At 43.0% G+C, this 23,237-nt stretch overlaps 1 protein-coding gene across 1 annotated transcript; it reads left to right on the plus strand.

Moving 5' to 3' along the window:
- The first annotated feature begins 426 nt into the window (after positions 1 to 426).
- On the plus strand, positions 427 to 22,456 carry ERICH5 (glutamate rich 5). The gene is made up of 2 exons (XM_008689195.2): positions 427 to 484; positions 22,344 to 22,456. Exons 1-2 carry the CDS (start codon positions 427 to 429, stop codon positions 22,454 to 22,456), a joined length of 171 nt encoding a protein of 56 aa, XP_008687417.2.
- The last annotated feature ends 781 nt before the right edge of the window (positions 22,457 to 23,237 follow it).

The following is a 23,237-nucleotide window of genomic DNA, read 5'->3' on the forward strand; positions in this document are numbered from 1 at the left end:
AATAGCCACTGGCCACAGTTGCCTCCTCCCCTCCCCAGCTATTTAGTGATGATTCAGATGGGCCCTCCCAGCCCTTCGCCCTCTCTGGGATATCGTTCGTTTCCCTGCTTCTGAGGTCTTTTCCCTCTCCTCCTTGACTGCACTCCCCACCTTCTGCTCACCTGGCTTCCTGTCCCTGTCCTCTCCTGCTTCCTAGCTCTCCCCTCCCTGGCCCGCTGGCCCCTTCCACCTCTGCGCCGCAACCTTGCCTCCCCAGGTGTGTGCACCGGCACCCCCGCGCTCCGCTGTGCGCTTGCGCTCCGCACCCACCGGTCCGAGCGGGCAGAGTTGGAGGAGCAGCCCCGCCGCCGGGGCAGTTTGCGCGGGATCGGAGCCGGGTTCCGACAGGTGGCTGCGCTGTTTCACAAGGCCGCCCTTCTGCCCGCTATGGGCTGCTCCAGCAGCGCCCTCAACAAGGCCGGCGACGGCAGCAGGTTCCGCAGCGGTGAGCAGGGGACCCAGCCCCACCCCCGCCCGGGCCTCGGGATTCGGGTCGGCTTGCGCCCCGGGGGTCCGAAAGGTGCGACTGGGGTCCGCCCCGCCCGGCAGGGGGCGGGCTGCTCGCTGAGGACGGGAGTGCACCCTGAACGCTGCGCGACTCCCTCTGGAAAACCGGAGCGCGGCTGCTGGACCCGCGGTGTGGAGGTCCCTCTGCGCCCAGCCGCGCACGCTGCCCAATGCGGGAGGTCAAGGGCTCGGCCCCGGGTTACCCTAACCGCCTGGTGATCGGGGAGGTGGTGTTAAATCCCTACCGCGGTTGGCCGCGGATGCCCTTAAACGGATGAATATTTTCCTGCCCTTACACGACGTGCTCTTTCATCTCCTAAAGTACGAACTTTCAGATTGTAGAAAGCTGCAAATTCACTGGGAACTGGGAACCATTAGTTTCTGTCTTAAGGAGAGACGTGATACTCGTTTTTCTATCGAGACCTTGCCCTCTAGTCCGCATTTCAGCATCAAAGCTGGTAAAGGATGCGGAGAGTACAGGTGGACATTCACTCCATCAGGTAGGTTCCTGCACTGTTGAAGAGATCAGATCCGCTTTCCTTGGCTTCAGTATTTCTTGACAAATATCCGGGTGATAAAAAGTGGTCATCACCGAAATTCAACAAGTGTATTTTGAACGTCTATTATGTGATAGCCAGGTGCCTGGCTGGGTGCTGGAGATACAAGTGACCCTACTTTTGGGGGTTAGGGGCCCAAGAGACAGGAAATAAACAAGTTAAATGATTAAGATAAGTTTCTAACAGTGAGAAGTGCTGTGAAAAGAGTAAAAACAGATTAATGAACCAGAGAATGACTGGGTTTTATGTGCCCTTCTTAGATTTTGAATGGCTAACATTTTTGACAAAGTTTCAAAGGTTAAGCAAATTCCTTCAAGTTAGTTTGCAATGATATTGGAAGCTAACCCTAGGGGAAATTTTATATTCCAGTTAATTCCTTTTCAGAGATCTTCTTTTAGCACCTTGTGTTATTCCAATAACAGAAATATCTTCCTCTGATTTTGTAGTAGAAAGCACAGGGTTTTCATGAATGCTGTTTCAAATTTCAGACACTATGTCCTAGTCAGAAGTATGTTGTGTTGCATTCATTTTTGTGGTGTATGATAAATTTATTTCTAATTTCAGTAGATAACAGAAAGCAATAAAAAGTTTGGAAATAGGCAGTCATTAAAACCATATATAAAACTGATTCCAAACCCTTTGTCACTGACAACCATGTGAAGTGATGGAAAAATCCATTCCTAATGTACAATACTTGCTAACCTTTCTCCTAAAGAAATGAAAGCCTCTGTACCCCAAACATGCTCTCAAGAGGCCAATGCAATAATAATAATAATAATAATAATAATAAATTTAAAAATTTTTTAAAGAGGCTAGTACAAGGAACAATTTCTTTAATGTTTCATTTTATTTTATGAAATCAGGTAGATTTTGCATTCTGTTCCATGATAAATCCGTGTTGGTTTCAGTATGAAAAACTGAGGAAAACTGATGCTTCAGGAAGATACACCATATTTTGGTTTCTCTTTTCCCTTTCCATGATCCCAGATACTTCAGGAGTAGCATACTGATTTAAAAAGCAGAGCACTACAGGCACTTGGATGGCTCAGTGGGTTAAGCCTCTGGCGCTTGGTTTTGGCTCAGGTGGTGATCTCATGGTCCTGATCTCATGGGTTGGGAGATAGAGCCCCATCTTGAGCCCTGCCTCAGGCTCCACACTCAGCAGGAGTGTGATTGAAAAGGCTCACCCTCTGCTCCTTCCCCCATGCATGGGCACATGCACGCGCTCTCTCTCTCAAATAAATGGGGGTGCCTGGGTGGCTCATTTGATTGAGCCACAGACTCTTGATTTTTGCTCAGGTCATGATCTCAGGGTGCTGAGAACACCCGCGTGGGCCTCTGAGCTCAGTGGGGAGTCTGCTTCAGGATTCTCTCTCCCTCTGCCCCTCCTCCTGCTCACTCAACGCTCTCTGTAAAAAGCAAATAAATAAATCTTAAAAATATGGAAATAAATCTTTTTTTAAAAAGCAGAGCACTAAATCATCTATAGATTTTTAAAATTTTTTTTAGAAGATTTTTATTTATTTATTTGACAGAGAGAGAGACAGCCAGCGAGAGAGGGAACACAGGCAGGGGAAGTGGGAGAGGAAGAAGCAGGCTCCTAGCGGAGAAGCCTGATGTGGGGCTCCATCCCAGAACTCTGGGATCACGCCCTGAGCTGAAGGCAGACGCTTAACGACTGCGCCACCCAGGCACCCCTAGATTTTTAAAATTTTTTAAAGAATTTATTTATTGGAGAGAGAGGGGGGGGCATGTGTGTGAGTGGGGGAAGGAGCAAAGAGAGAGGGACGGCAGACTCCGTCCTGAATGCGGAGGCAGGACTCGATGTGAGGACCCTGAGGTCATGACCTGAGCTGAAATCAAGAGGCAGGAGCTCAACCAACTGAACCACCCAGACACCCCTCATTATAGATTTTTTTAACTGATAAAAACATGACTCTGGGGAATGTTACTCTTAGGAAAGGGCAAAAGCATCTAATAGGTGGAATGGCTTCTTAATCCTCTCAAAAAATAATGAATAACCTTGTTTAAAAAAATTTTATCACCAGTATTAATAACCATCAACATAAGTCACACCCTTTCATTTTTTATTCATGCCTTCCTCATTGTTCTAAGTTTTCCTGGATGTTCTGAAAGAAATGTTAAAATGCCTGACAACCAGGTTTAGTGTGTAGAAAATTAATACTCTGCATAAATTGCTCAATGCACATATTGAATCAGTCAACAGGTGTATTTTGCTTCTGATCCCCGATCACACAATACTCTCTTGTAATTGGATACTATTGTATGTTCATCAGCATTTCAACTCCATGATCTTGGAGACTCAATAAATAATTCATTCCTGTTTCTGCAGCTCAAAACTTCTTTAAATCCTATATACAATCCCAAGTCTGTATGTATGAGCTTTTAGATTAAAAAGAATCCAAGTTTATTAAATGTCCTGTATGTGCCTTTACTCCCTGTACCCCTGGTACCTAACAATATTTGGCACATAGTTGTTGAATTAATTACTTCATTTAATATTTATGACAATACTATGACTAAGTACTATGATTATCTCCATTTCACAGATAAGGAGCCCTGTGACCTTGGGCAAATTATTTACTCTTCAGAGACAGAGCTGGGCTTTGAATTCAGGTTCTCGGATTCCAGAGCTTGACCTATTTCTCCTTAAACCAACTTGTGACAACTAGATTTAAATCTGTTTTTGCTTCAAATCACTTTGGATCTCCATTAGAGATGTGGTCATCCACTATGTAAATGACAAAAGAAATTGAATAAAGTATAATATAGTATTGTAATTTAATGAATTTAATAATATAATTATAATAGTTTAGTTATAATCCCTAAATAAGATCTATAGTAATAAATATACAGTTGTGACATATGTAATATATAAGCTTATTATATATTAATATAAAATATACATATTTTAATAAGTATCACTAAATAAGTAAAATATGAACTTTATATTTACTTCCAAATATAAACTAGGAATATTTGGAAGACATTTATTTAACCCTAGGGATATTTTCAGCAGAGTACATAGATGTAGAGAAACGTCCAATGCCCTCCCATAGAGATACAGATAATCTTCATATCATACCAGACATTCTTTGAATTCACAATATCAACCTGAAAACTGCATGGGTTGGTGTTAAAATACGTGAACTAGCCTGTAGGCTGGATTTGCATTGACAGTTCTGCCTACCTGGATTTTCTGTAACTGGTTAAGAACTGGTATACATGATGCAATATTAGCTTACAAACAAAATGATCATTAAATAATGGGTTGGGCCAGATGACCTCTGAGGTCTCTTACAACTCTAAAATCCTGTACCATTAAAATATGAAGATACTTATTTTCTGGGCTTAAATTTAAATCAGATAGCAGCTATTTGGTTAGGTAGCTGTTAGGCTGAATAGGAAAATACATTCTAGTGATCACGTGGCTATGTTTGTTCTGACCCATCACACTGAATCCCACTGAGCTTCTTCCCCTCCCCTCCGAAGATGACTGACTAGGGAAAGAGGCCTGGGGGACTAGGACACAGGTGGATAGTCAAATAACTATCCAGTGCTATCAAAGGATAGAACAGGGCCTGGTACATGGTAGTCACACATAGATTTTTACTGAATGCCCTAAGATGTGGGAGGAAAGAGGATTTTCTTTCCAAAAGGACGATTAAACTGAGTGGACTTTGTTGTATTTGTGGAATCGAGTTCTAAATATTGGAGCCATATTCTGTTTAGAATTTCTGTTCTTTTCAACACCCTGAGGATCTGATGGAATTTGAACACAAAGATTTTGTTGATTTTATGGACTTTAATGGACCCCACGGGTCTCTAGGTCTTTGTACCTGAACCTTCCTCCTTGTGCCACCAGCTTCCTATGTATATGTATGATTCTTGCTCTGCTCTTTGCTAATAGAAATGCCATCTGTTTCTGGCAGACTTCTTCCTGAGTTCTTACAGCGTAAGCATCAGCATGGACAAAGTAAATAGATGGTAATTATTGACAAATTCATTTCCACTGATAGCTATAATCATTTGTTTATTCTACCCTGAACTCTCACTAGCTGCATGGAGTCCATGTTACCTAGGCAATAGGATGAGGCTTGAATTTCATGCTGTTATGTGAATTGTTCTTTGTACTGTGGAGATACCTTCAGCCTTCAATGAAATATTTTCACACAGTGACATTTCAGTCCTAAGGAGACAAACATTTTTTTCTTTGTAATTGAAGAATGAACATCATTAACATTAAAACTCATTTTAATAGGCTTTCCTTGCATGGAGATATTAGATATATACATGGGATTTCTTCCTTTAAAATGCGAGAAGTCTGGACCAAGTCCTGTATGTCTTTGTGTCCCCTCTAGAGCCTGGCACACACAGAATGCTTGGCAAGTCTTTGTGGTAGGGTGGTTACTACATACAGCTAATTAAAATGGAATATGAGAACCACATACGTGGTTCAAAATTTAAAAACATTTGAAAAATGCATGCTGTGAAAGGTATACCTCCTGACCTGTTCCCCCCATCTGCTTAGTTCCAATCATACCCATGGGTAAATACTCTTATTAAGTGAGGGGGTTTTTTGTACATTCTTCCAGAATTTGTTTATACATTGCAAGTATTGCTTCCCTCTTCCATCTTCACTATAAAATGTAATTTTTAAAAGATTTTATTTACTTGCCAGAGAGAGAGAAAGAGTGAGTGAGAGAGAGCACAAGAAGGGGGAGTGGCAGGCAGAGGGAGAAGCAGGCTTTCCGCTGAGCAAGGAGCCCGATGCAGGACTCGATCCCAGGACCCTAGGATCGTGACCTGAGCCGAAGGCAGCTGCTTAACCGACTGAGCCATGCAGGTGTCCCTATAAAATATATTATACCAACTATTTTTCACCTAACAAGATGGAGATCTTTCTATATTGATATATAGTGAATGTTTTTCTCCTTTCTTACCCTTGCTTAATAATCTATTGTTTGATTTGTTTAACCAGTCCCCTATTGATGGACATTTGGTTTGTTTCCAATCTTTTCCTGTTGCAAACAAGGCTGCAGTGAATTCCTTTATATATACATCATTTTAGATGTGTGCAAGCGTAACTGTAGAACCATTTCCCAGAAGTGGCATTACTAGGTCAAAGGGTATGTGCATATATGATTTTGATGGATAGCTGCCTAAATGCCTTCCTTAAAACTTGTACCACTTTACTCTCTCATCAACAATACAGTAAGTTTTTTTTTTTTTTAAATAGAATTGAAGGATTTTTGAGATTAGTGCAGCCACATCAAAGCATGGGCTTGGAGGATAAGAGAGGAGAGAAGGTAGGAGCTCCCACTTGGTTCCAGGTACTTTATTTTTTTATTATTATTTTTTAAAAGATTTTACTTATTTATTTGACACAGAGAGAGACAGCCAGTGAGAGAGGGAACACAAGCAGGGAGAGTGGGAGAGGAAGAAGCAGGCCCCAGAAGAGCAGGGAGCCCGATGCAGGGCTGGATCCCAGGACCATGGGATCACACCCTGGGCCAAAGGCAGACGCTTAACGACTGAGCCACCCAGGCACCCCGGTTCCAGGTACTTTAGACTGTGATCTCATTTAATCCCCACAAGAGCCTTCTAAAGCAAGCATCAGTATCAGCAAATACAGCTAGGAAACTGCAGCCTAGTGAGGAGAAATAATTTGCCTGAGATCTCAGAGCTAGCAAGTGATGGGGCTACAGCCCAGTACATGTGACTCGGAAGCCCCTGCTCTTCTCACAACCCAGTTCCATCTGCGGTCCAGTCCCACTTCTGCCATAACTCGTTGTCTGGCCTGACCTGTAGGAAGAACACAAGCCATATCTGTTCAGCGGGTGCATGGGTGGATGGCTGGATTGACAGAGATGGGGATTAAGGGGGTGAGAGTACTATTCAGAAAAGCCGAGGGAGAGTAGGAATCAGGACCCAGGGAATAACAGAAACTTGGAAGGCAACATTGGATGAGGTGGGCTTGGAAGAGAGTGGGTTGTGAAAAGGGTCTCCTAATCAGGTAGAAAAATGTCAACACAGCCAAACAAAGCTTCATTGTGTTCTTTTAAATCATGCACCTGTAAGGTTGCCACATGTCACAGCTAATGTGCACCGTTTCACTTCTGTGTTAATGTTTTACAACATTGGGTTTAAAATAAAAACCTAACCCTTGTGGGGGGGTTACTGCAAAGCTCACCAAGACTGATAAAGAGCATCACACTTGGCCAGGCTTCAACGCCTGGTGTGTTTCAGGGTATGTAGTTCTAGGTCATTTTTTGTTTTTAAGCAAAATACCAGAATATAGCTCTCCAAGTGAGTGTTAATGTCTGAAAGTATCAAAATGACCTCAGAAGTGTCTTTACATTTGCAGGGACATTGCTGTTGTCCGCATTCCTTGATCCCTTCCTTGGGAGTTGCCATCTGGCTCTAGAGTTCATTCTTTGGTATATATTCAAGGGTATCAGAGGTTTGCCCTTTAAGGATGAAGACTGAAAAAAAACCCCACATTAAAAAAAAAAGATTTGTTTATTTTTTTGAGAGAGAGAGAGAGAAAGAGAGTGAGAGCATGAGCAGGGGGAGGGGCAGAGGGAGAGGGAGAGAAATCCTCAAGCAGACTCCCTGCTGAGCACGGAGCCCAATTTGGGGCTCTCGATCCCAGGACCTGTAGATCATGACCTGAGCGGAAATCAAGGGCCGGATGTTCAACTGACTGAGCCACCCAGGTGCCGCACATTGATTTTAATAGCTAAACGTCTTTAGGACGTGCTTTAGGAGGGTGGACAAAACAGGCCAGGTGATGCTAGTATGATCAGAAACAGGGATGGTCATTGGAAATAGGCAAGGAAAAGAAAGGGCAGCCATTTGTTGTAGGGGCAAGTTCAGGTGATTTCACTTTCTTCCCCATGGAAGGGCCCAAGGGGCTGTGGGTCCCCAGGATAACTGGGCTGGGCTGCAGTGACTGGGTGGCTAGAGTCCCACACCTAGGAAGGATGACCCTCTTCTCCCAGACTACATACTGAGCAGTCCTTTGGCTGCTCCTTTAGCCTGTCTTCTCTAATAAGACAAAAGACCTCAAGACAGGATAACGTGTTCTTTATTCCTACTGAACACTTCTTGACATTTGAATATGTATGACTCTGAACACTTGCTTTGAGATGAGCACATCGTATTAGACTAGTTTAGATAAGTGAAGTGTCCAAATGTACATTAAATAGGAAAGTCAAGATGCACGATCAAGGAAGCATCCAAAGACAGCAAAAATGACATCCCTGTGCTCTCTTTCTACTTTAGGGTCACTAAAAGTCACATTTCATTTATAAAGAGTGTAGCCGTGACAGTATAGTTCAAAGTGGGCATCAAAATAGCACCAATTAACATCAGCTAAGATAGGAATAAAATGAACTTGACCTCATAAGCTGAAGATTGAAGTGACTCATGTTCAAGAGGCTGCTCAACAAGCCTTCTCTATGGCCTGAGCTCCTAGCTTTCCTGGCTTCTTTGCAGCTGTTCCAGATGCCTCGTCCCCAGCCCCCAGGCCCCTCTTTCTCTCTCAGTGATTGACCTGTCTCCTCTCCGTTAAAAGAAAGGTCCTCGGGATCTACTTCTTTGGATGCACCATCAAACCAAGTTTTGGGTTTTTTTAAAGATTTTATTTATTTATTTGTCAGAGAGAATGAGAGGGAGAGAGAGAGCATGCTCGTGCACAAGCAGGGGGAGTGGCAGGCAGAGGGAGAAGAAGGCTCCTCACCGAGCAAGGAGCCCGATGCGGGACTCGATCTCAGGACCCTGGGATCGTGACCTGAGCTAAAATCAGACACTTGACTGACTGAGCTACCCAGGCGTCCCAAGTTTTTTTTAAATATTTTTGTCTATCAGTTATTGTCTGCTCCTCTTACCAGCATTTTCCTTTGGGGACAGTACTTCCTCAAACCTGTAATATATTTGTCCTTACATTCAGTGGAAAGGACCTCTGCTTTATTCAGAGGCTTGCCTTTAAAACGTCCTCCTAAAGGGTCCCTGCAGGATGAAGACATTCCACAATTTGCAGACTGCCCTGCTTGATCTGTCCTTATTATCTTCTCGGCCTTGCCCAGCTAATGCTTCTCTAGTCTATGGTGATGGAAACATATCTGTCCCTATGTTGACTGTATCAGAGCAACCCAGCCTGTGAGAATGGGTTTCAGCAGGCCAGCGTTTCAAAGCCAGCCGTTAGGGCAGCCAGGCTCCAGGGGCAGCTTCCTCCTGCCGCACTGTGCTGCGCAAGCGTCCTATTCTATGTGAGCTGCGGCATTAAAGAGATCAGGAAGCACTGGGATGTGCATTCCAGCTGCTCTGTCATTTTCACTGGCTGTGGTTCTTCTGACTGAAGAGGACATCTGCCTTCAGCCACCCCAGCAAGGACCTCTGTTGAAATGTCCTCCCCAAACCATTCTCCTTGCTCTTGTTGGTAATGTTAAGGAACTCTATTTTTTTTTCCTTAGTTGATTCTTTGAGAGGGCCTATTCTTACCCTTTCCATTTTTCCCAAGACTGAGAGGAACCACATAGTTCCATTTCCTTTGTTTACACTGGAGTAGTAGCCTCTATAGACTAGATGATTATGAGTGGCTCCGATTACCTATATACTTTGAACTAGTGGGTGTGTGTAAATTTCAACATACTGGGAGACAGTATAGAGTGCGGATTAAGAATGTGAGTCTGGGGGCACCTGAGTGGCTCAGTCGGTTAAGCATCTGCCTTCAGCTCAAGTCATGATCTCCAGGTCCTGGGATTGAGCCCCATGTCGGGCTCCCTGCTCAGCAGGGAGTGTGCTTCTCTCTCTCTCTGTCCTCCCCACTGCTCTTTATCTCCCTCTCTCTCTCAAATAAATAAATAAATAAATAAAATCTTTAAAAGAAAAGAATGTGGGTCTGGCTTCAAATCCTGGTTCATGATCACTTATTAGTGATGTGACTTTGAGCCACTCAATCTCCTTGTACCCCAGTGACATCATCTGTAAAATAGAATTAACAATAGTGCCTATTTCATAGACTTGTTCTGAGGAATAAAATCAGTTAATACATATAAGGCACCTAGAAGGTAGCCTGAGTATTGCCTAGAATAGGAATTGGCAAACTTGCCTGCTGGCCAAATCCGGCCCACCACCTGTTTTTGTGAATAAAGTTTTATAAGAACACAGATATGCCTAGTCCTTTACATATCACATGACTGCTTTCTCCTCACCATAACAGAGTTGAGTCGTTGCAAAAGCAACCCTAAGCCCGGCAAAGCTGAAAACATTCGCCACCTGTCCCTTTACAGAAAAAAAATTGCCGACCCCTGCCTAGAATATTGTCTAGTAAGTCCTCAATAAAAATGATCTGTCATTAACACCAATTTTAGTAAATCTCAATTTTTCTTTATTGCTTTACCAAGATCAAGTTTTTTGGTTTTTTGCTCAAGATCGAGTTCTAGATCCCTGAGTTTGTTGATTTTTCTTCTGACTTTATGTTCTTTTTAATAAAAGAAAAACTTTCTGACTTTTTTTTCTTTTTAGTGAATTTGTAAAAGGAAAGGAACTGTTAAAAATATTAAGTTAGTAATAGCACAAGTGGTACAAAAGTAATAAAAAATCATAAAAGTGGTATGTGAATGAGCAAAGTTAATGAAACAGTTTTTTCTAAAGTTATCAGATCTCGTTTTGGTAGGTTACATGCTCTTGTACTTTTGCTGCTATACTTAAAAAAAAACCTTTTATTTCAGAACAGTTTTAGATTTACAGAAAAATTATGAAAATAGTACAGAGAGCTCCCACAGACCCCACACCCACTTTCTCTTATTATTTACATCTTACGTGAGTAGGCCATGTGTGTCACAATTAATGAACCAATACTGATACATTATTATTATTATTATTTAAGATTTTATTTATTTATTTGAGAGAGCAGGAGTGGGGGGAGGGGCAGAGGGAGAGGGACAAACAGACTCCCTGCTGAGCCGGGAGTCCTGATCTGGGACACTATCCCAGGATCCTGGGATCACGACCTGAGCTGAAGGCAGACGCTTAACCGACTGAGCCACACAGGTGCCCCTGATACTTTATTATTAACCAAAGTCCATGCTTTATTCAGATTTCTTCAATTTTTCTCGAATGTCCCTTTTCTGTTCCAGAGTTCCATCCAGGATTCCATAATGCATTTAGTCATTGTGTTTCCTTAGACCCCTCTTGACTATGACAGTTTGTCAGACTTGTTTTAGATGACCTTGACAGTTTTGAGTATTGGCCATGTATTTTGTAGTCTATCCCCCTCAATTGGGATTTGTCTGCTGGTTTTCTTACATTGCTCTTGGGGTTGTGGGTTTTGGGAGGAAGACCACAGAGGTAAAGTGCCCTTCACACCACATCATCTCCAGGGTACACGTTCTCAGTGTGACTTATTATTGCCTCCTAAGCGTCTCTAATCCTCCATTTGGAGACTCTGAACTTGGAAAAGGGTGAGTGTAGATTTTTATTTTATACTCTTCTGAGTATAAATCTTCTAACTTAATCATTTCTGTGATTCTTGGTCAAAACTGCCTCTTGCTAGATCCAAGCTTTTCCTTATGCCCTGGTTTATGAAGAAGCTCATTCAATTCAGTTTTCAAATGTCTGTGCCAGAGCCCCACGCTGGCCTCCCAGGTGCTTAGGACTGTAAGGGGGAAGACAGGTGGCTTTTCATTCTGGGAAAGAAAATCCCTCACTTCCCTCAGTGCGGTCTGTACTGTTTTCTCACCATGGAGGCAAAGTCATCTGAACTGAATGTGGATCCCTAACCTGAGAGAGTAACAGCAGGGGTCAGCTGAAAGCCTGGGGGTCCTACTCAGTCTGCCACTGCTGTTCTGGTCCTAGGGGTTCAGGGGGACACTGACCACCCACCTATCTGTCGTGCATACGACTGCTCTGTTGTACAATTTAAGTATTCTATCCCAGTCCCAAATCTGCTGATTGGTTATGGGAACACTCGCCTTCCCAAGCACAGGAACGTGCTCCTGGCCACAGGCCTCCACACCCTGCACCAGACTGAGTCAGGCAGAGGCACAGTGGCTGAGCTGGGAGAACGGCCAGCTCACCTTGGAGTAGCCACTTGCGCGCAGCTCTTAGAGAGCAAGGTAGAATAGAACACCTATTAACCTTAAGTTCAGAGGAGAAATCAGAAGACTTCTTTTTTCTGGGCCTAGCTAAGGAAGAGGCTTAGCAAACCCAGCCAGTTCTGTGAAATGAAGGCAGCTTGAGAAGAATCTCTGTCTCCAGTGTGGAGCTCACGTAGACCAGCCCGGGCCCTTGGTCCATTGCTAAGTCAGTGCACTCACCTCATCTCCAGCGCCGACTATGGCATGAGGCTGAGGACGGAGACCATCCCTGGTGTCTGACGATGAGCAGCAATGCCCGTGGACAGTGAGGGACGCCACCCCCAACAGTTCTGTGTGTTCATCATCCACTTTCATCACTTTCATCTTTCCTGACTAGCTCCTTCCTGCCTTTCCCTGGGGACTCCAGAGTGCGGCCGTGGATGCCCTGACCACATGGGGATCTTGTCCAAACACAGATTTGGTTCGGTGGGATCTGGGGTGGGACCTGCGAGTCAACAAATGCACAAACAAGCAAAAGAATAACTGCCAGGTCATGCTATGGTGCAGGTTCTGAGCCCACGGTGTGCCTGAAAGCACCTGAATCTTCTAGGTGGAATCAGACTTTCTCGGCCTTGAATCTGAGTTCTGCCACTCATGAGCTATACACCGCACCTAAATGAAGGTGCATAATCTGTCTGTGCCGTGATTTCCTCGGCTGTGTAATAGGGATAATAACAGACTTACCTTGTGGAGTTTTTAGGAAGATTGAATGAGATAATCTACAAAAGCTTGAGGCAAAGTGCCTCAATAAACATGAGCCACTGTTGTTCCTCCTAGAGAAGCAGGGTGGGCGAGGTCTGTTCAGGTCGGTCAAGTGTCGTAACTTGGGCATATCAGAGACATGATCTTCACTTTCTCTCTCCTCTTCCTTGTCCATTGAGATGCCTTCGATTTTGTAGACTAGATTTCTGCCCAAATGCTGGATCCCCATGTGCCAGTAATGAGCATCAGTCAATGAAAAACTCTTTCTTAGTGGTGAATACTGTTGATAATTTCAAAAGTGATGTGTTATGCAATAGCATCTTTGAAATAAGAGTTTATCTTCTAGGAGTTGGAAAGAAACCAAAGGAAATGAAACTGGAACATTATTTCTGCAGGAGGTGACGATTTGTCATTACTTGTCTCTGTAGCTCTTCAGTAACAGCCTTTTCCCTCTACAGGCCCTCCATCTCCACGTGTGCTCGTCAAGTGTTCCAGAAGTGTCTCTCCAACGACATGGTCTTGTTTATAGCTAAATCCCAACATTAGGTTTACCTTCAAACTTGATCAAATTTACTCTGGGAAGGTCAAAATTAATTTTAGATATGTCAACCCAGATAGTTCTGTTGAAAAGATGGCTTGTCCAATTTTTTTTTACCCTCTTCAGGATATTTTGGCTGTGGTTTCCTACTTTAGTTACATGGGGTTTTGCTGAAGTTCACGTCTCTTCAATATGAATGCCCTGTTAACATCTGCCGAATGGCAGAACGCGCCCCTGGGGATGAGCACACGAGGACAGTGTTTGTAGACACTTTGGTGAGAGAAAAGGGCAAAAGCATCTAGAGCAGCCCCACTGGTAGCTCCACAGATGTTTGTTGGATAAATGATATGATGAAATTGAGGACAAAGAGAGTAGTAAAAGGAGAAGATGAGTAGACTCTTCCCTGGGGGCTGACACCTGCTGCATCTCGGTTCCCAAAGCTCCGCAGCTAAAGAAGCTAGAAATGGTGGCAGCAAAGTAAAATAGAAAACCCAGCAGACAGGCCGGTGAGGTGTTTGGGATGTCTGATATGTCACAGCCATGGGATAGGAAATATTGACCTCAAGTTCTTCTCCTTGCTGGGTAGAAACTTTTCATTTCGGATTAGGGTAATGAACTGAGTTGAAAAGCTTCCATCATAATGTGAATTTCAGGTATGTTAGCTCTCGTTCTAATCCCTTCTGTAATGTTGCCTAGTATTTCATTTCTTTGTGTGCCTATCACAACGGTGCTTACAACAAGGGTTCTGTTAGTTCAGCTGTCACAACAAATTTGTTCATGGATCAACTTACAACAGAATCAAGAGAGATAATGAGCACCAAAGGATTAGGCCCAGAGCAGTGTATAATTTGATAAAATGTAGGGTTCAGAAAACAGACACATCTTTAAACAACTCTGGATGTGGAAACAATGCATCTCTCCACAATTTTTATTACATAATAATATAGATTAGGCATAGAATGTCTCCTGTGTGTGGACAAAATATCTCACTGCTTTCCAAGTTAGTGTGCTAGAAGAGATGATGTAGTACTTTCTTCCTCCTCTGGGAGGAATGTCTGGGATTCACAAAACCACGTGGACAGAGCAGGTGGAAATTCTTGGGTGAGAGGTAAGGCGTAGGTACCAAGTTGTACTTGAATGAGGGAAGTAGCTAGTGTTTGGATCTCCCTGCAGACAGCAAACTGGAGGATAGCAGGGACCAGATCTTCCTGGTCAACTGCTGTGACCTCTGCTCAGCGCAGAGGCGGCCTCTAGTAGGCACTGAATACTTGAAATCAGTGAGTACGTGAAATCAAAGCCAACAAACAGAATGAAAGATATTTATTTGTATAAAAGCTCAGTGGACTTCATTAATGCCAGTCAGGTCATGCCCGATATTGTGACTACTACCCATTATTGATCAATAATCGTATTTTAAAACTTATCGTGGGTAACAGTGATTTTGTAGGTCAACGTTGACAACTTTCTAGCGTTTAGGGGACTGTTTATCCAGGCTTCTTAATGTTGCAATTCATTCTTTCTGTTGCTATGTTAGCTATAAGTTATTGGCAGGGCCACCAGGAGGCCAGAAAGGACCTTTGTGAGACTGGAAAAAGATGCCCTCCCCACCCAACACACGCAGCCTTACAGGCACACGAAGGCTGGAGTTCAGCTCTCCCTCGCCCCTCGGCAGGACACCCTGTGTAGTGAGAAATCAGCACCCGCGTGGCTGTTGCTGCCCCCAGTTTACCGAGTACCTGCTCACGTCACACACCGTGTTGGGGAGCTACGCACATTATCACCTCAGTCAATTCTCTGAGGAGACCTGAAAGGCAGCTGTCATAGCCCCATTTAACAGATAAGGAAACTGAGGTCCAAAGGAGTTAGGAACGTGTGCAGATCGCACCGTCGAATAAATGGTGGAATCAGATTCACATCCAGCGTCAGAACGGTCTGGAATGCACTGGTCCAGCTGAAGAGGAGGGAGGTTAAACAAATCCAAAAATTGTAGTTGCCTCAGCAGCTGGGGATAAAAATCTGATGAAGGATAGAAATCTGGTGCCTGAAAGGAAGTATTTGTGGTGACGGAAGACTTCATTATTGTACTCTCTGAGAAGTGCTTTGAAAGTACCATTTGTTTTCCAACCTTTTCATTTATTTACTCCGATCTCTCTTTGTTTCTGAATAAGCTTAGAGAAAGGTACCGGTATCGGAATGAATGAAATTACTTTACTTTTCTCTTTGTCCACCATAATCTCTTCCTTGCTAGTGCTATTAAGTGAGGTCTAATACCGGTGATGGCTAACGTGGATTGTCACTTGGTGATGACAGTCCCTGTGCTAGTGCAAGGCGACACATGGAATCCTCACAGCAACTCTGCTAATACTGTTCCTGCTTTACAGTGAAACTGAGGGGCAAAGAGCTGTAATCAGGCTAGTGAGTGCAGGAGTCGGGACTCAGACCCACTACATTATGGGTATTGTTTTCAAGGTCATATGATCTCTGTCCTCTCTTAGAACAGATTACCCTCTTCTATCACATAAGAGAAATAACTTTTGGGCTGTTAGTTAAGAACTATGACCTCCAAAATACAGTCATTTCAAAATTCAAGCAGAAGGCAGTTAATCAATATAAATACATAATGAATGTGTCATTAAACTTAGAGCATTTTCTCTCTTGCTCTGTTTTTGGTGATCATTTTCTTCCTTCCTTCCTTCCTTCCTTCCTTCCTTCCTTCCTCCCTCCCTCCCTCCCCCCCTCTCTTTCTTTCTTTCTTTCTTTCTTTCTTTCTTTCTTTCTTTCTTTCTTTCTTTTTCTTTCTTTCTCTTTCTGATTTTAAAATCTTAAGCCAGCGAGAGAGGGAACACAAGCAGGGGGAGTGGGAGAGGAAGAAGCAGGCTCACAGCGGAGGAGCCTGATGTGGGGCTCGATCCCAGAACGCCGGGATCACACCGGAGCCGAAGGCAGACACTTAACGACTGCGTCACCCAGGCGCCCCTATTTATTTCTTTTTTCCTTTAAGTTTTTATTTAAATTTCAGCTAGTTAACATACAGTGCAATATTAGTTTAAGGTGTGGAATTCAGTGATTCATTACTTACATACAACACTAGTGCTCATCCCAACAAGTGCCCTCCTTAATACCCATCACCTGTTCAACCCCCCCCCCACATCCCCTCCAGTAATCATCAGTTTGTTCTCTATAGTTAGTATTTGGTGGTCATTTTAAAGATGTTTTACCTCCTTTGGGCTACCTTAGGAAAATATTAGAGACAGTGACATTTCTTCTGTAGTATTTCCCAGTTCTGTTGACTATTTACAGGTTGTACTATAAAAATATTATATGTCGAGAACATTTGCCTACTTCAAGATATATCCGTAAGATTAGGAAAAGAATGAAAATTGATACTGTGATCACGGGCATAAATGTTCTAGTTATGTAGCAAAAATTGATAGATCACTTGGACGTTTGTGACACTCTGTGGATAAATAGCTTTTGGTTTTGGAGAAAAAACTTGACTTAGTCTGATAGCATAATATGTTTTTCAAAATATAAAATGGAGCGACTTTGTTTTGAGTGTGTTGTCACATCCCCCGCAGCTTTCCGCGCTAGAAGAATGATGCCTTTGAATGCGCCCGCAGCTGCCACAGCTAGATGAAAGTCGTTCGTCTAATTTAACTGACAGTACTAATCACTGTAGTAACTATTTTACCAGAAAATAGAATTTGGCAGACATCTGTGATTAGTATATTAGCACATTTCTTTGTTAATTCCCTAAGGCTACCATCACCAGAACATCCCTTGTGTGATCTAAATGAATTGTCTTGTCCTAATGAGTTTCTTTATAGGTCTGAGAAATCACTTTTGTTAAGTTGTCTAAAGTGCTATTAATTTGAAAGCTTCATTCATGATGAGGCCTGAGGGAGAGCCAAAGAATAGCCCTTCTCCCAGTTCTGACATATGACCCCCCGGGCCTGGAATCTCCCCCAGTCCTTCCCAAACTCTGCTCCTCCAAGCCTCACCTTAAATTACTCTCCACCTAGGGCTTCAAACCCATTCCCAGAGGCAGGGTGGGAAATGATTTGATGTGAACAAATGTATTAAAAAGGGAAACAGGGGCACCTGGGTGGCTCAGTCGGTTAAGCATCTGCCCTCAGCTCAGGTCATGATCCTGGGGTCCTGAGATTGAGCCGCATGTCAGGCTCCCTACTCGGTGAGTCTCCTTCTCTCTCTGACCCATCCCTCTCACGCTCGCTTGCTCTCACTCATTCTCTCTCAAGGATAAATAAAATCTTTAAAAATAAATAAATAGAGAAAAAAAATTGGCAATGAGTTGAGTTAATGATAATACACAAACTAAGGAAGTGAAGATCTACGACAATTTTTCACTCAGGGAGAGATGAAAAATAATTTACGCAAAGTAATAGCTTGCTGTTTGGCTCCGTTCCTCCTAGCAGACGTGTTCGTTCTATGGACATCGACCTGGATGTTGATTTACCCAAATTACAACACAATTCCTATTTTCAATGATTGCTGATATACAATTGCTGAATTGAAAGGAAATGTGAATGTGTAAAGGGAGAGAGTGGAGAGTGACAGAGGTGGGAGAAGAAGGAGCCCAAGTCTTTGTTTTCCATAGTGGGAGTGAACTGAAATGCCCAAACTGAGAGATCATGAAGTAGCAGTTTGCTTAGTGATATAGAAGAAAAATATCCCTCCAAAACAGCTAAATGAATTAAGATACTCGCCCCTAGGGAAGGGGAAATGGGAGAGGAGAGCCGAATATTAGTTGTGTATCTTACATTAGATAAGCGAGATGTATGTATGCGTATATAACTGGAGTGGGGAGTAACTTAGGGAAAAAAGAATTTAAAAAAAATGAAAAGAGAAACAATCTTTAGGAAAAAAAAGAAGTATATCACCTAGAGGCCTATTTTAACATGTTGGTTTATTTTCTCGCAGTTATTCTCACCCTCTCTTTGTGATTGTCTTTCCCTTCGTCCCTCTTTCCCTTCCGGTGAGCAACATTGCTGTAATCATACTGTGATGAAATTGATAGCTGACTTACTGAGCACTTAGGTGTACAGCAGACCTTGTGCTTGTACACATTTTATATGCACCGTTTCATTCAATTAACCGAACTGTGCGTGCCGATATTTTAACTTCTGTCATAATTATGTTCTTATATTAGCATGTGGTCTTCATAATCATCTTTTTTCATGGTACGAGAACATTCCATCCAGCAGAATATGTATATTTTTCCCCAAATTATTAGACTTTTAAGTTGTTTGCCAGCTCTTGCAATTATAAAGAATCCTGAGATGATATACTTTTCCCCAAAGCTTTTTCCTGACATGTATGCTTTTAGGATAAATTTCCAGAAGGAGGATTACTAGGTCAAAGAGTGAAATCATGTTGCCAAGTTGCTTGTCTTAAACTGTCTAGGGCACTTTTACGTTCACTGTTTCATGTGACGCCTCATGCAGCTCTGAGACAGGGAGCAGAGAGAGATTCACTGCCGTTTTACAGATAAGATACTTAGGACCTAAGTCTTCAAGGTCACAAAGCTGGAGGAAGAGCCAGAATTAAAATGCATGGTTCCCAGCTCTTTCGTATTTCTGCCCCCCACCCCAATGAAATGAAACTCAGACTGAGCTGTCCCTGTACTTTCCTTCCCAGACGTCTTGGTCTTTACCTAGTGGAGCTTCTCTGTCATGGGGCCCTTTCCTTTCACTGAGGGCCATTCTGCTTCAGGAAAAAGTAAGACCTCTCTAGCAGCCCCAAACCACAGTTCTTCTGAAATCTTCTACCGGGGCTAAGGAGGAGAAAGGGCAAGAAGGGAAAAGAACATGAGAAAACAACGTGAAATGTGCTTACTTAGAAAATGGGGCAGGAACCATGAGAAGGTGTCTGAGGAGCAAACAAAACACTGTGGTTTTGGAGGACTTTAATGCTTAAGATAAGGTGTTTGAGCTGAAGACAGTAAAGAAGTTTGAAGTTGGGGAGTGTTAGGGTCATGGTATGGCCTTTCTTTACTCAATTGTACGCAGGATTTTCTTGAATGTTAAATCTTCTTTGTTTCAGATTTTATTTATTTATTTACTGGGGGGAGCAGAGGGAGGGGGTGTAACAGAGAATCTCAAGCAGACTCCGCACTGAGCATGGAACCTGACGTGGGCTTCTGTTCCCACAGCAGGAGGCTATGACCCGAGCCGAACCCAAGAGTCAGATGCTTAACTGACTGAGCCACCCAGGTGCCCCTAAATCTATTTCTTCATGGTAATACACTTTCTCAGGCTAGAAACTAACCAACAATTTGATTTTTTCTTTTTCTTTTTCAAATGAATGATCAAAAAGTAACTTTAAATATGTATTTTTTTCAACCACAGAAGAAAGTGAGTCCTGCTTTTCCCAACCCAAACCACGTACACTGGGAAAAGAATCTACTCTTTATGGCAAGGTACAAAAGGAAAGTCCTCCCCCCCTCGTGAAGCTCAAGGTTTCAGCAGTGTCTACAGCTAACGGTGTTAAATCCCTCCATGAACAGCCCCTGGCAAACGATGCTGCAGATCCACCAGGACCCACAGAAGAGACTCAGCCTCTAGGTGGACCCGAGGAGTCCGGGCCACGCCAGCCAGCGGGCGAAGATGATACCTCAGGAACAGAAGAAAAGAAGAAAGACATGGGAGCAGTGACAGAGGCTCAGCCTTTAAAAGGAAATGCTGAGACTGAATCTGCAGGAACAGACACCAAGTACCAGCCTTTGAGGACCACAGGAGAGAGGGCCTCTCCTGGAGCAGTGGAAGGTACGGAGAACCCACATACTGCCGGAGAGATGAAACCTCTAGGAACAGCTGAGAAAATCCCTCCTCTGGAAGCAGCTAGAAAGCCACAACCTCAAGAAGCAATGGGAAAGGGAGAACAGGCCCAACTCCCAGAAACCGTTCCCAAGAAGAATGAATCTCCAGAAATATTAGAAGCAAGCCAGTTTGTAGAAACAGCTGAAGAGCGGCAACTTCAAGAAACATTGGGAAGAGATGAGCAGTCTCAACTTCTAGAAACAGTTCCCAAAGAGAGTGAAACACCGGAAGTATTAGAAGGAAGCCGGTTTGTGGAAACAGCTGTAAACAACGATTTGCTCCATAAAACTCCTGAAGGTCCAGGAAACATGGAGCAGATTCAACCTGAAGGAATAAGAGTTGGAAGCATGGAGCATTCAGCGGGAATTCTAGAAATAGGAGCAAATATGGAAATGGTCAGGAGAAGTCACACGAATGATGACCAACACATTGAAGGTAAAAGTTATGCTGGTTAGATGTGCTGCATGAGAGATCATCCCTGGGGATCTCTAGTTCAGGTGGTTGGACTTCATTTGACCTAAACCAAAAAGGCTTCCATACCTGGAAAAATAGGCTTTTGGCTTTCCAGCAAAAAATTTCTACTTGATCTTAGCCAAAAGGCTGAGAAGTGATCCAGCAAAAATTTTCCAAAGCATAGTCTGTGTCCAAAATTTTTAACCTGGAGTTATCTTTGTTGAATGCAATTGGATATTGAAGGCAACGAGTTAAAATTTCAGAATTTTTCCACGTTCACTTTTCATCAGGCCCCTATGTGGTATGGGGATCCAAAGTAGAGTTGAATAGGTGGTTAGTGGGGGAACTCACCTTCTAATGAAAGAACACCCAGCTCATTGATCTTACAGGGCAGTTTTCATCTTTGCCTATTTATCCTAGAAAAAAAATTACTGTCAGTCTGCTCCTGTCCTCCTGCTGGCTTCTTGTCTCTATGAGAAGACTAGAGACAATGTATTATTTCTTGACATATGTGTTTTTAAAATGTACTTTTCCAGCATAAAAAATGGCATCTATACTGTTCTTTACTGGAGTTATAATTTTAAAAATAACATTTCTTCTGGGGCATGATTTACATTTTGGTAAATTTTAGCTTCATACTATAGTATAATGAAGTAAAGCATTCATCCATCTGTTTCGTAATTCATTTATGACCACAGCAGTTTTTGAGTGCCAATCATATGCCAAGTGTGGGGGGTGTAGGAGTAAGAGATAGGCCCTGTACTCCAGGGGCTCACAGTCTGGTGGGAAGAAGGCAGAATTTAAACAAATTACCACAATCTATTGAGGTAGGTGCTTTAATGAAGGTATATGAAAGTGCTCCAGGAATAACAGGGGAGGAGCAAGTAAAAGCATGTATTTGTTGGACTACGGTTAGCACACTCAAGTCGTTAAGGCCTAGGATAATGACAGTGAGTCAAGTGAGGGGCACATGTTATGTCTTGGGGAGCCCTGGGGACTGTAGTGAGCAGGTGCTCCATCCTATCAAAAGAGGCAGCTGCTTCTTGGCTCCATCCATGAGCATGGGGGCCAATGTTGCCCTTGCTGATTTCTTAGGGAGTTAGATTTGCAGCTACAACGTCCAGACATTCATCATTCATTCATTCATTTAGACTTTTAAATGTTTGCAATCTTTAAATGTTTAATGTTTGTTTTCTTTAAACACTGTCATGGCCCAACAAAATGGTTTCTGGGCATGCCTAGACCACCTTCTCATTTAAATACAAATGGAATTTTTTATTTATAATATGTTTTGCTGTCATTTCTTAGGTAATTCTGCAGCCTGATTTTATATAGGGGGATGCGAAGATAGGAGATGTTAAGTGACATCAGCTATTCAGAGGATCTGAGAGAATCAGGGCAGTTGCCTTTCTTGACCCCACCAGAGAAACTTACTAATATGACCTAGAGAGCAGGAGCTGCCCCATTGGACACTAGCTCTCGGGTACTTTACTGTCAATGCTAAATGAGCATCTCTTAGTATCTCCTTTGGTTCCTTTTCCAGGTGAGACAGGAGAAAAGGTTGAAACAGAGATGGAGAATGAGAAAGGAAGTGAAGGACCTGGAACAAAAGAAGAAGAAACAGGGGAAGCTGTGGATCTTTCAGCAGCCACATAGATTGCCGTGGTAACAGAAGGATGAATGGACACAGTGTGTTGTTAACAGAGAGAAAAATGGAGTGACGTGTGTGGGTACAGATCTTATCTTTTGATGTCTACGTATTTTATACAAAGAGTGTGGTTATCGTGTTCTTGATTACATTGTTCCATAAAACTGCTAAGCTGTAAACAGTTTTCTTAGGCACTTAGAATGTTATACATTCAAGACTACAGCAGCCGCAGCCAATAACGAGTAGGATATACGATCCCGGGAGGGTGAGGGTGTTTTCTTCATTGTGGTAATAGGTCTATTCAGTTTAAAAATGAGACCCTAAAAAGAAGGTATAAACCTTAGATATAGGTGGTTGGAGAAAGAAGTTAGCACATTTTAGGGAGCTCGTGATGAGAAGGTTACACAGTTATAATTACAGTGGGATAAGAATGAACAACAGTCAGGGCAAGCTATACCTAGTGTTTCTTTCCTGTTGCAGAATTTAAAGCTGATAGGAACCTTGGAAAATGTGTCCGTCTAGTGACCGTCTCACCTTAAGTCTGTCTACTGCCGTAGACTCTTGTTTATCATGGTGTGCTGAATGTGTTAACAAAATCCTTGTCAAAGGAATGCAATCTCTGGTGCTATTGCAAGATCAGGCATTTCTACACCGAAAGGCTACACATTTTCCAGGTGCCATTTTGAATTAGCTGTTGATTTTGCACTTGGGTGAAGGGTTTCAATCGGTGTTATCCTTCTGACTAACATTAAAGGTATTTTCAATAAATTGACTTTTAAATGTATCTCA

This window comes from Ursus maritimus, unplaced genomic scaffold (assembly GCF_017311325.1).
Source record: "Ursus maritimus isolate PB19 unplaced genomic scaffold, ASM1731132v1 scaffold_9, whole genome shotgun sequence".
Lineage (NCBI taxonomy): Eukaryota > Metazoa > Chordata > Mammalia > Carnivora > Ursidae > Ursus > Ursus maritimus.

Excerpts from the sequence above, each read along its gene's own strand:
- ERICH5 (XM_008689195.2), top strand. The coding sequence starts at position 427 with ATGGGCTGCTCCAGCAGCGCCCTCAACAAGGCCGGCGACGGCAGCAGG. Across the intron at positions 485-22,343 it reads CGGCAGCAGGTTCCGCAGCG|GTGAGACAGGAGAAAAGGTT; the intron begins GTGAGCAGGGGA and ends TTCCTTTTCCAG.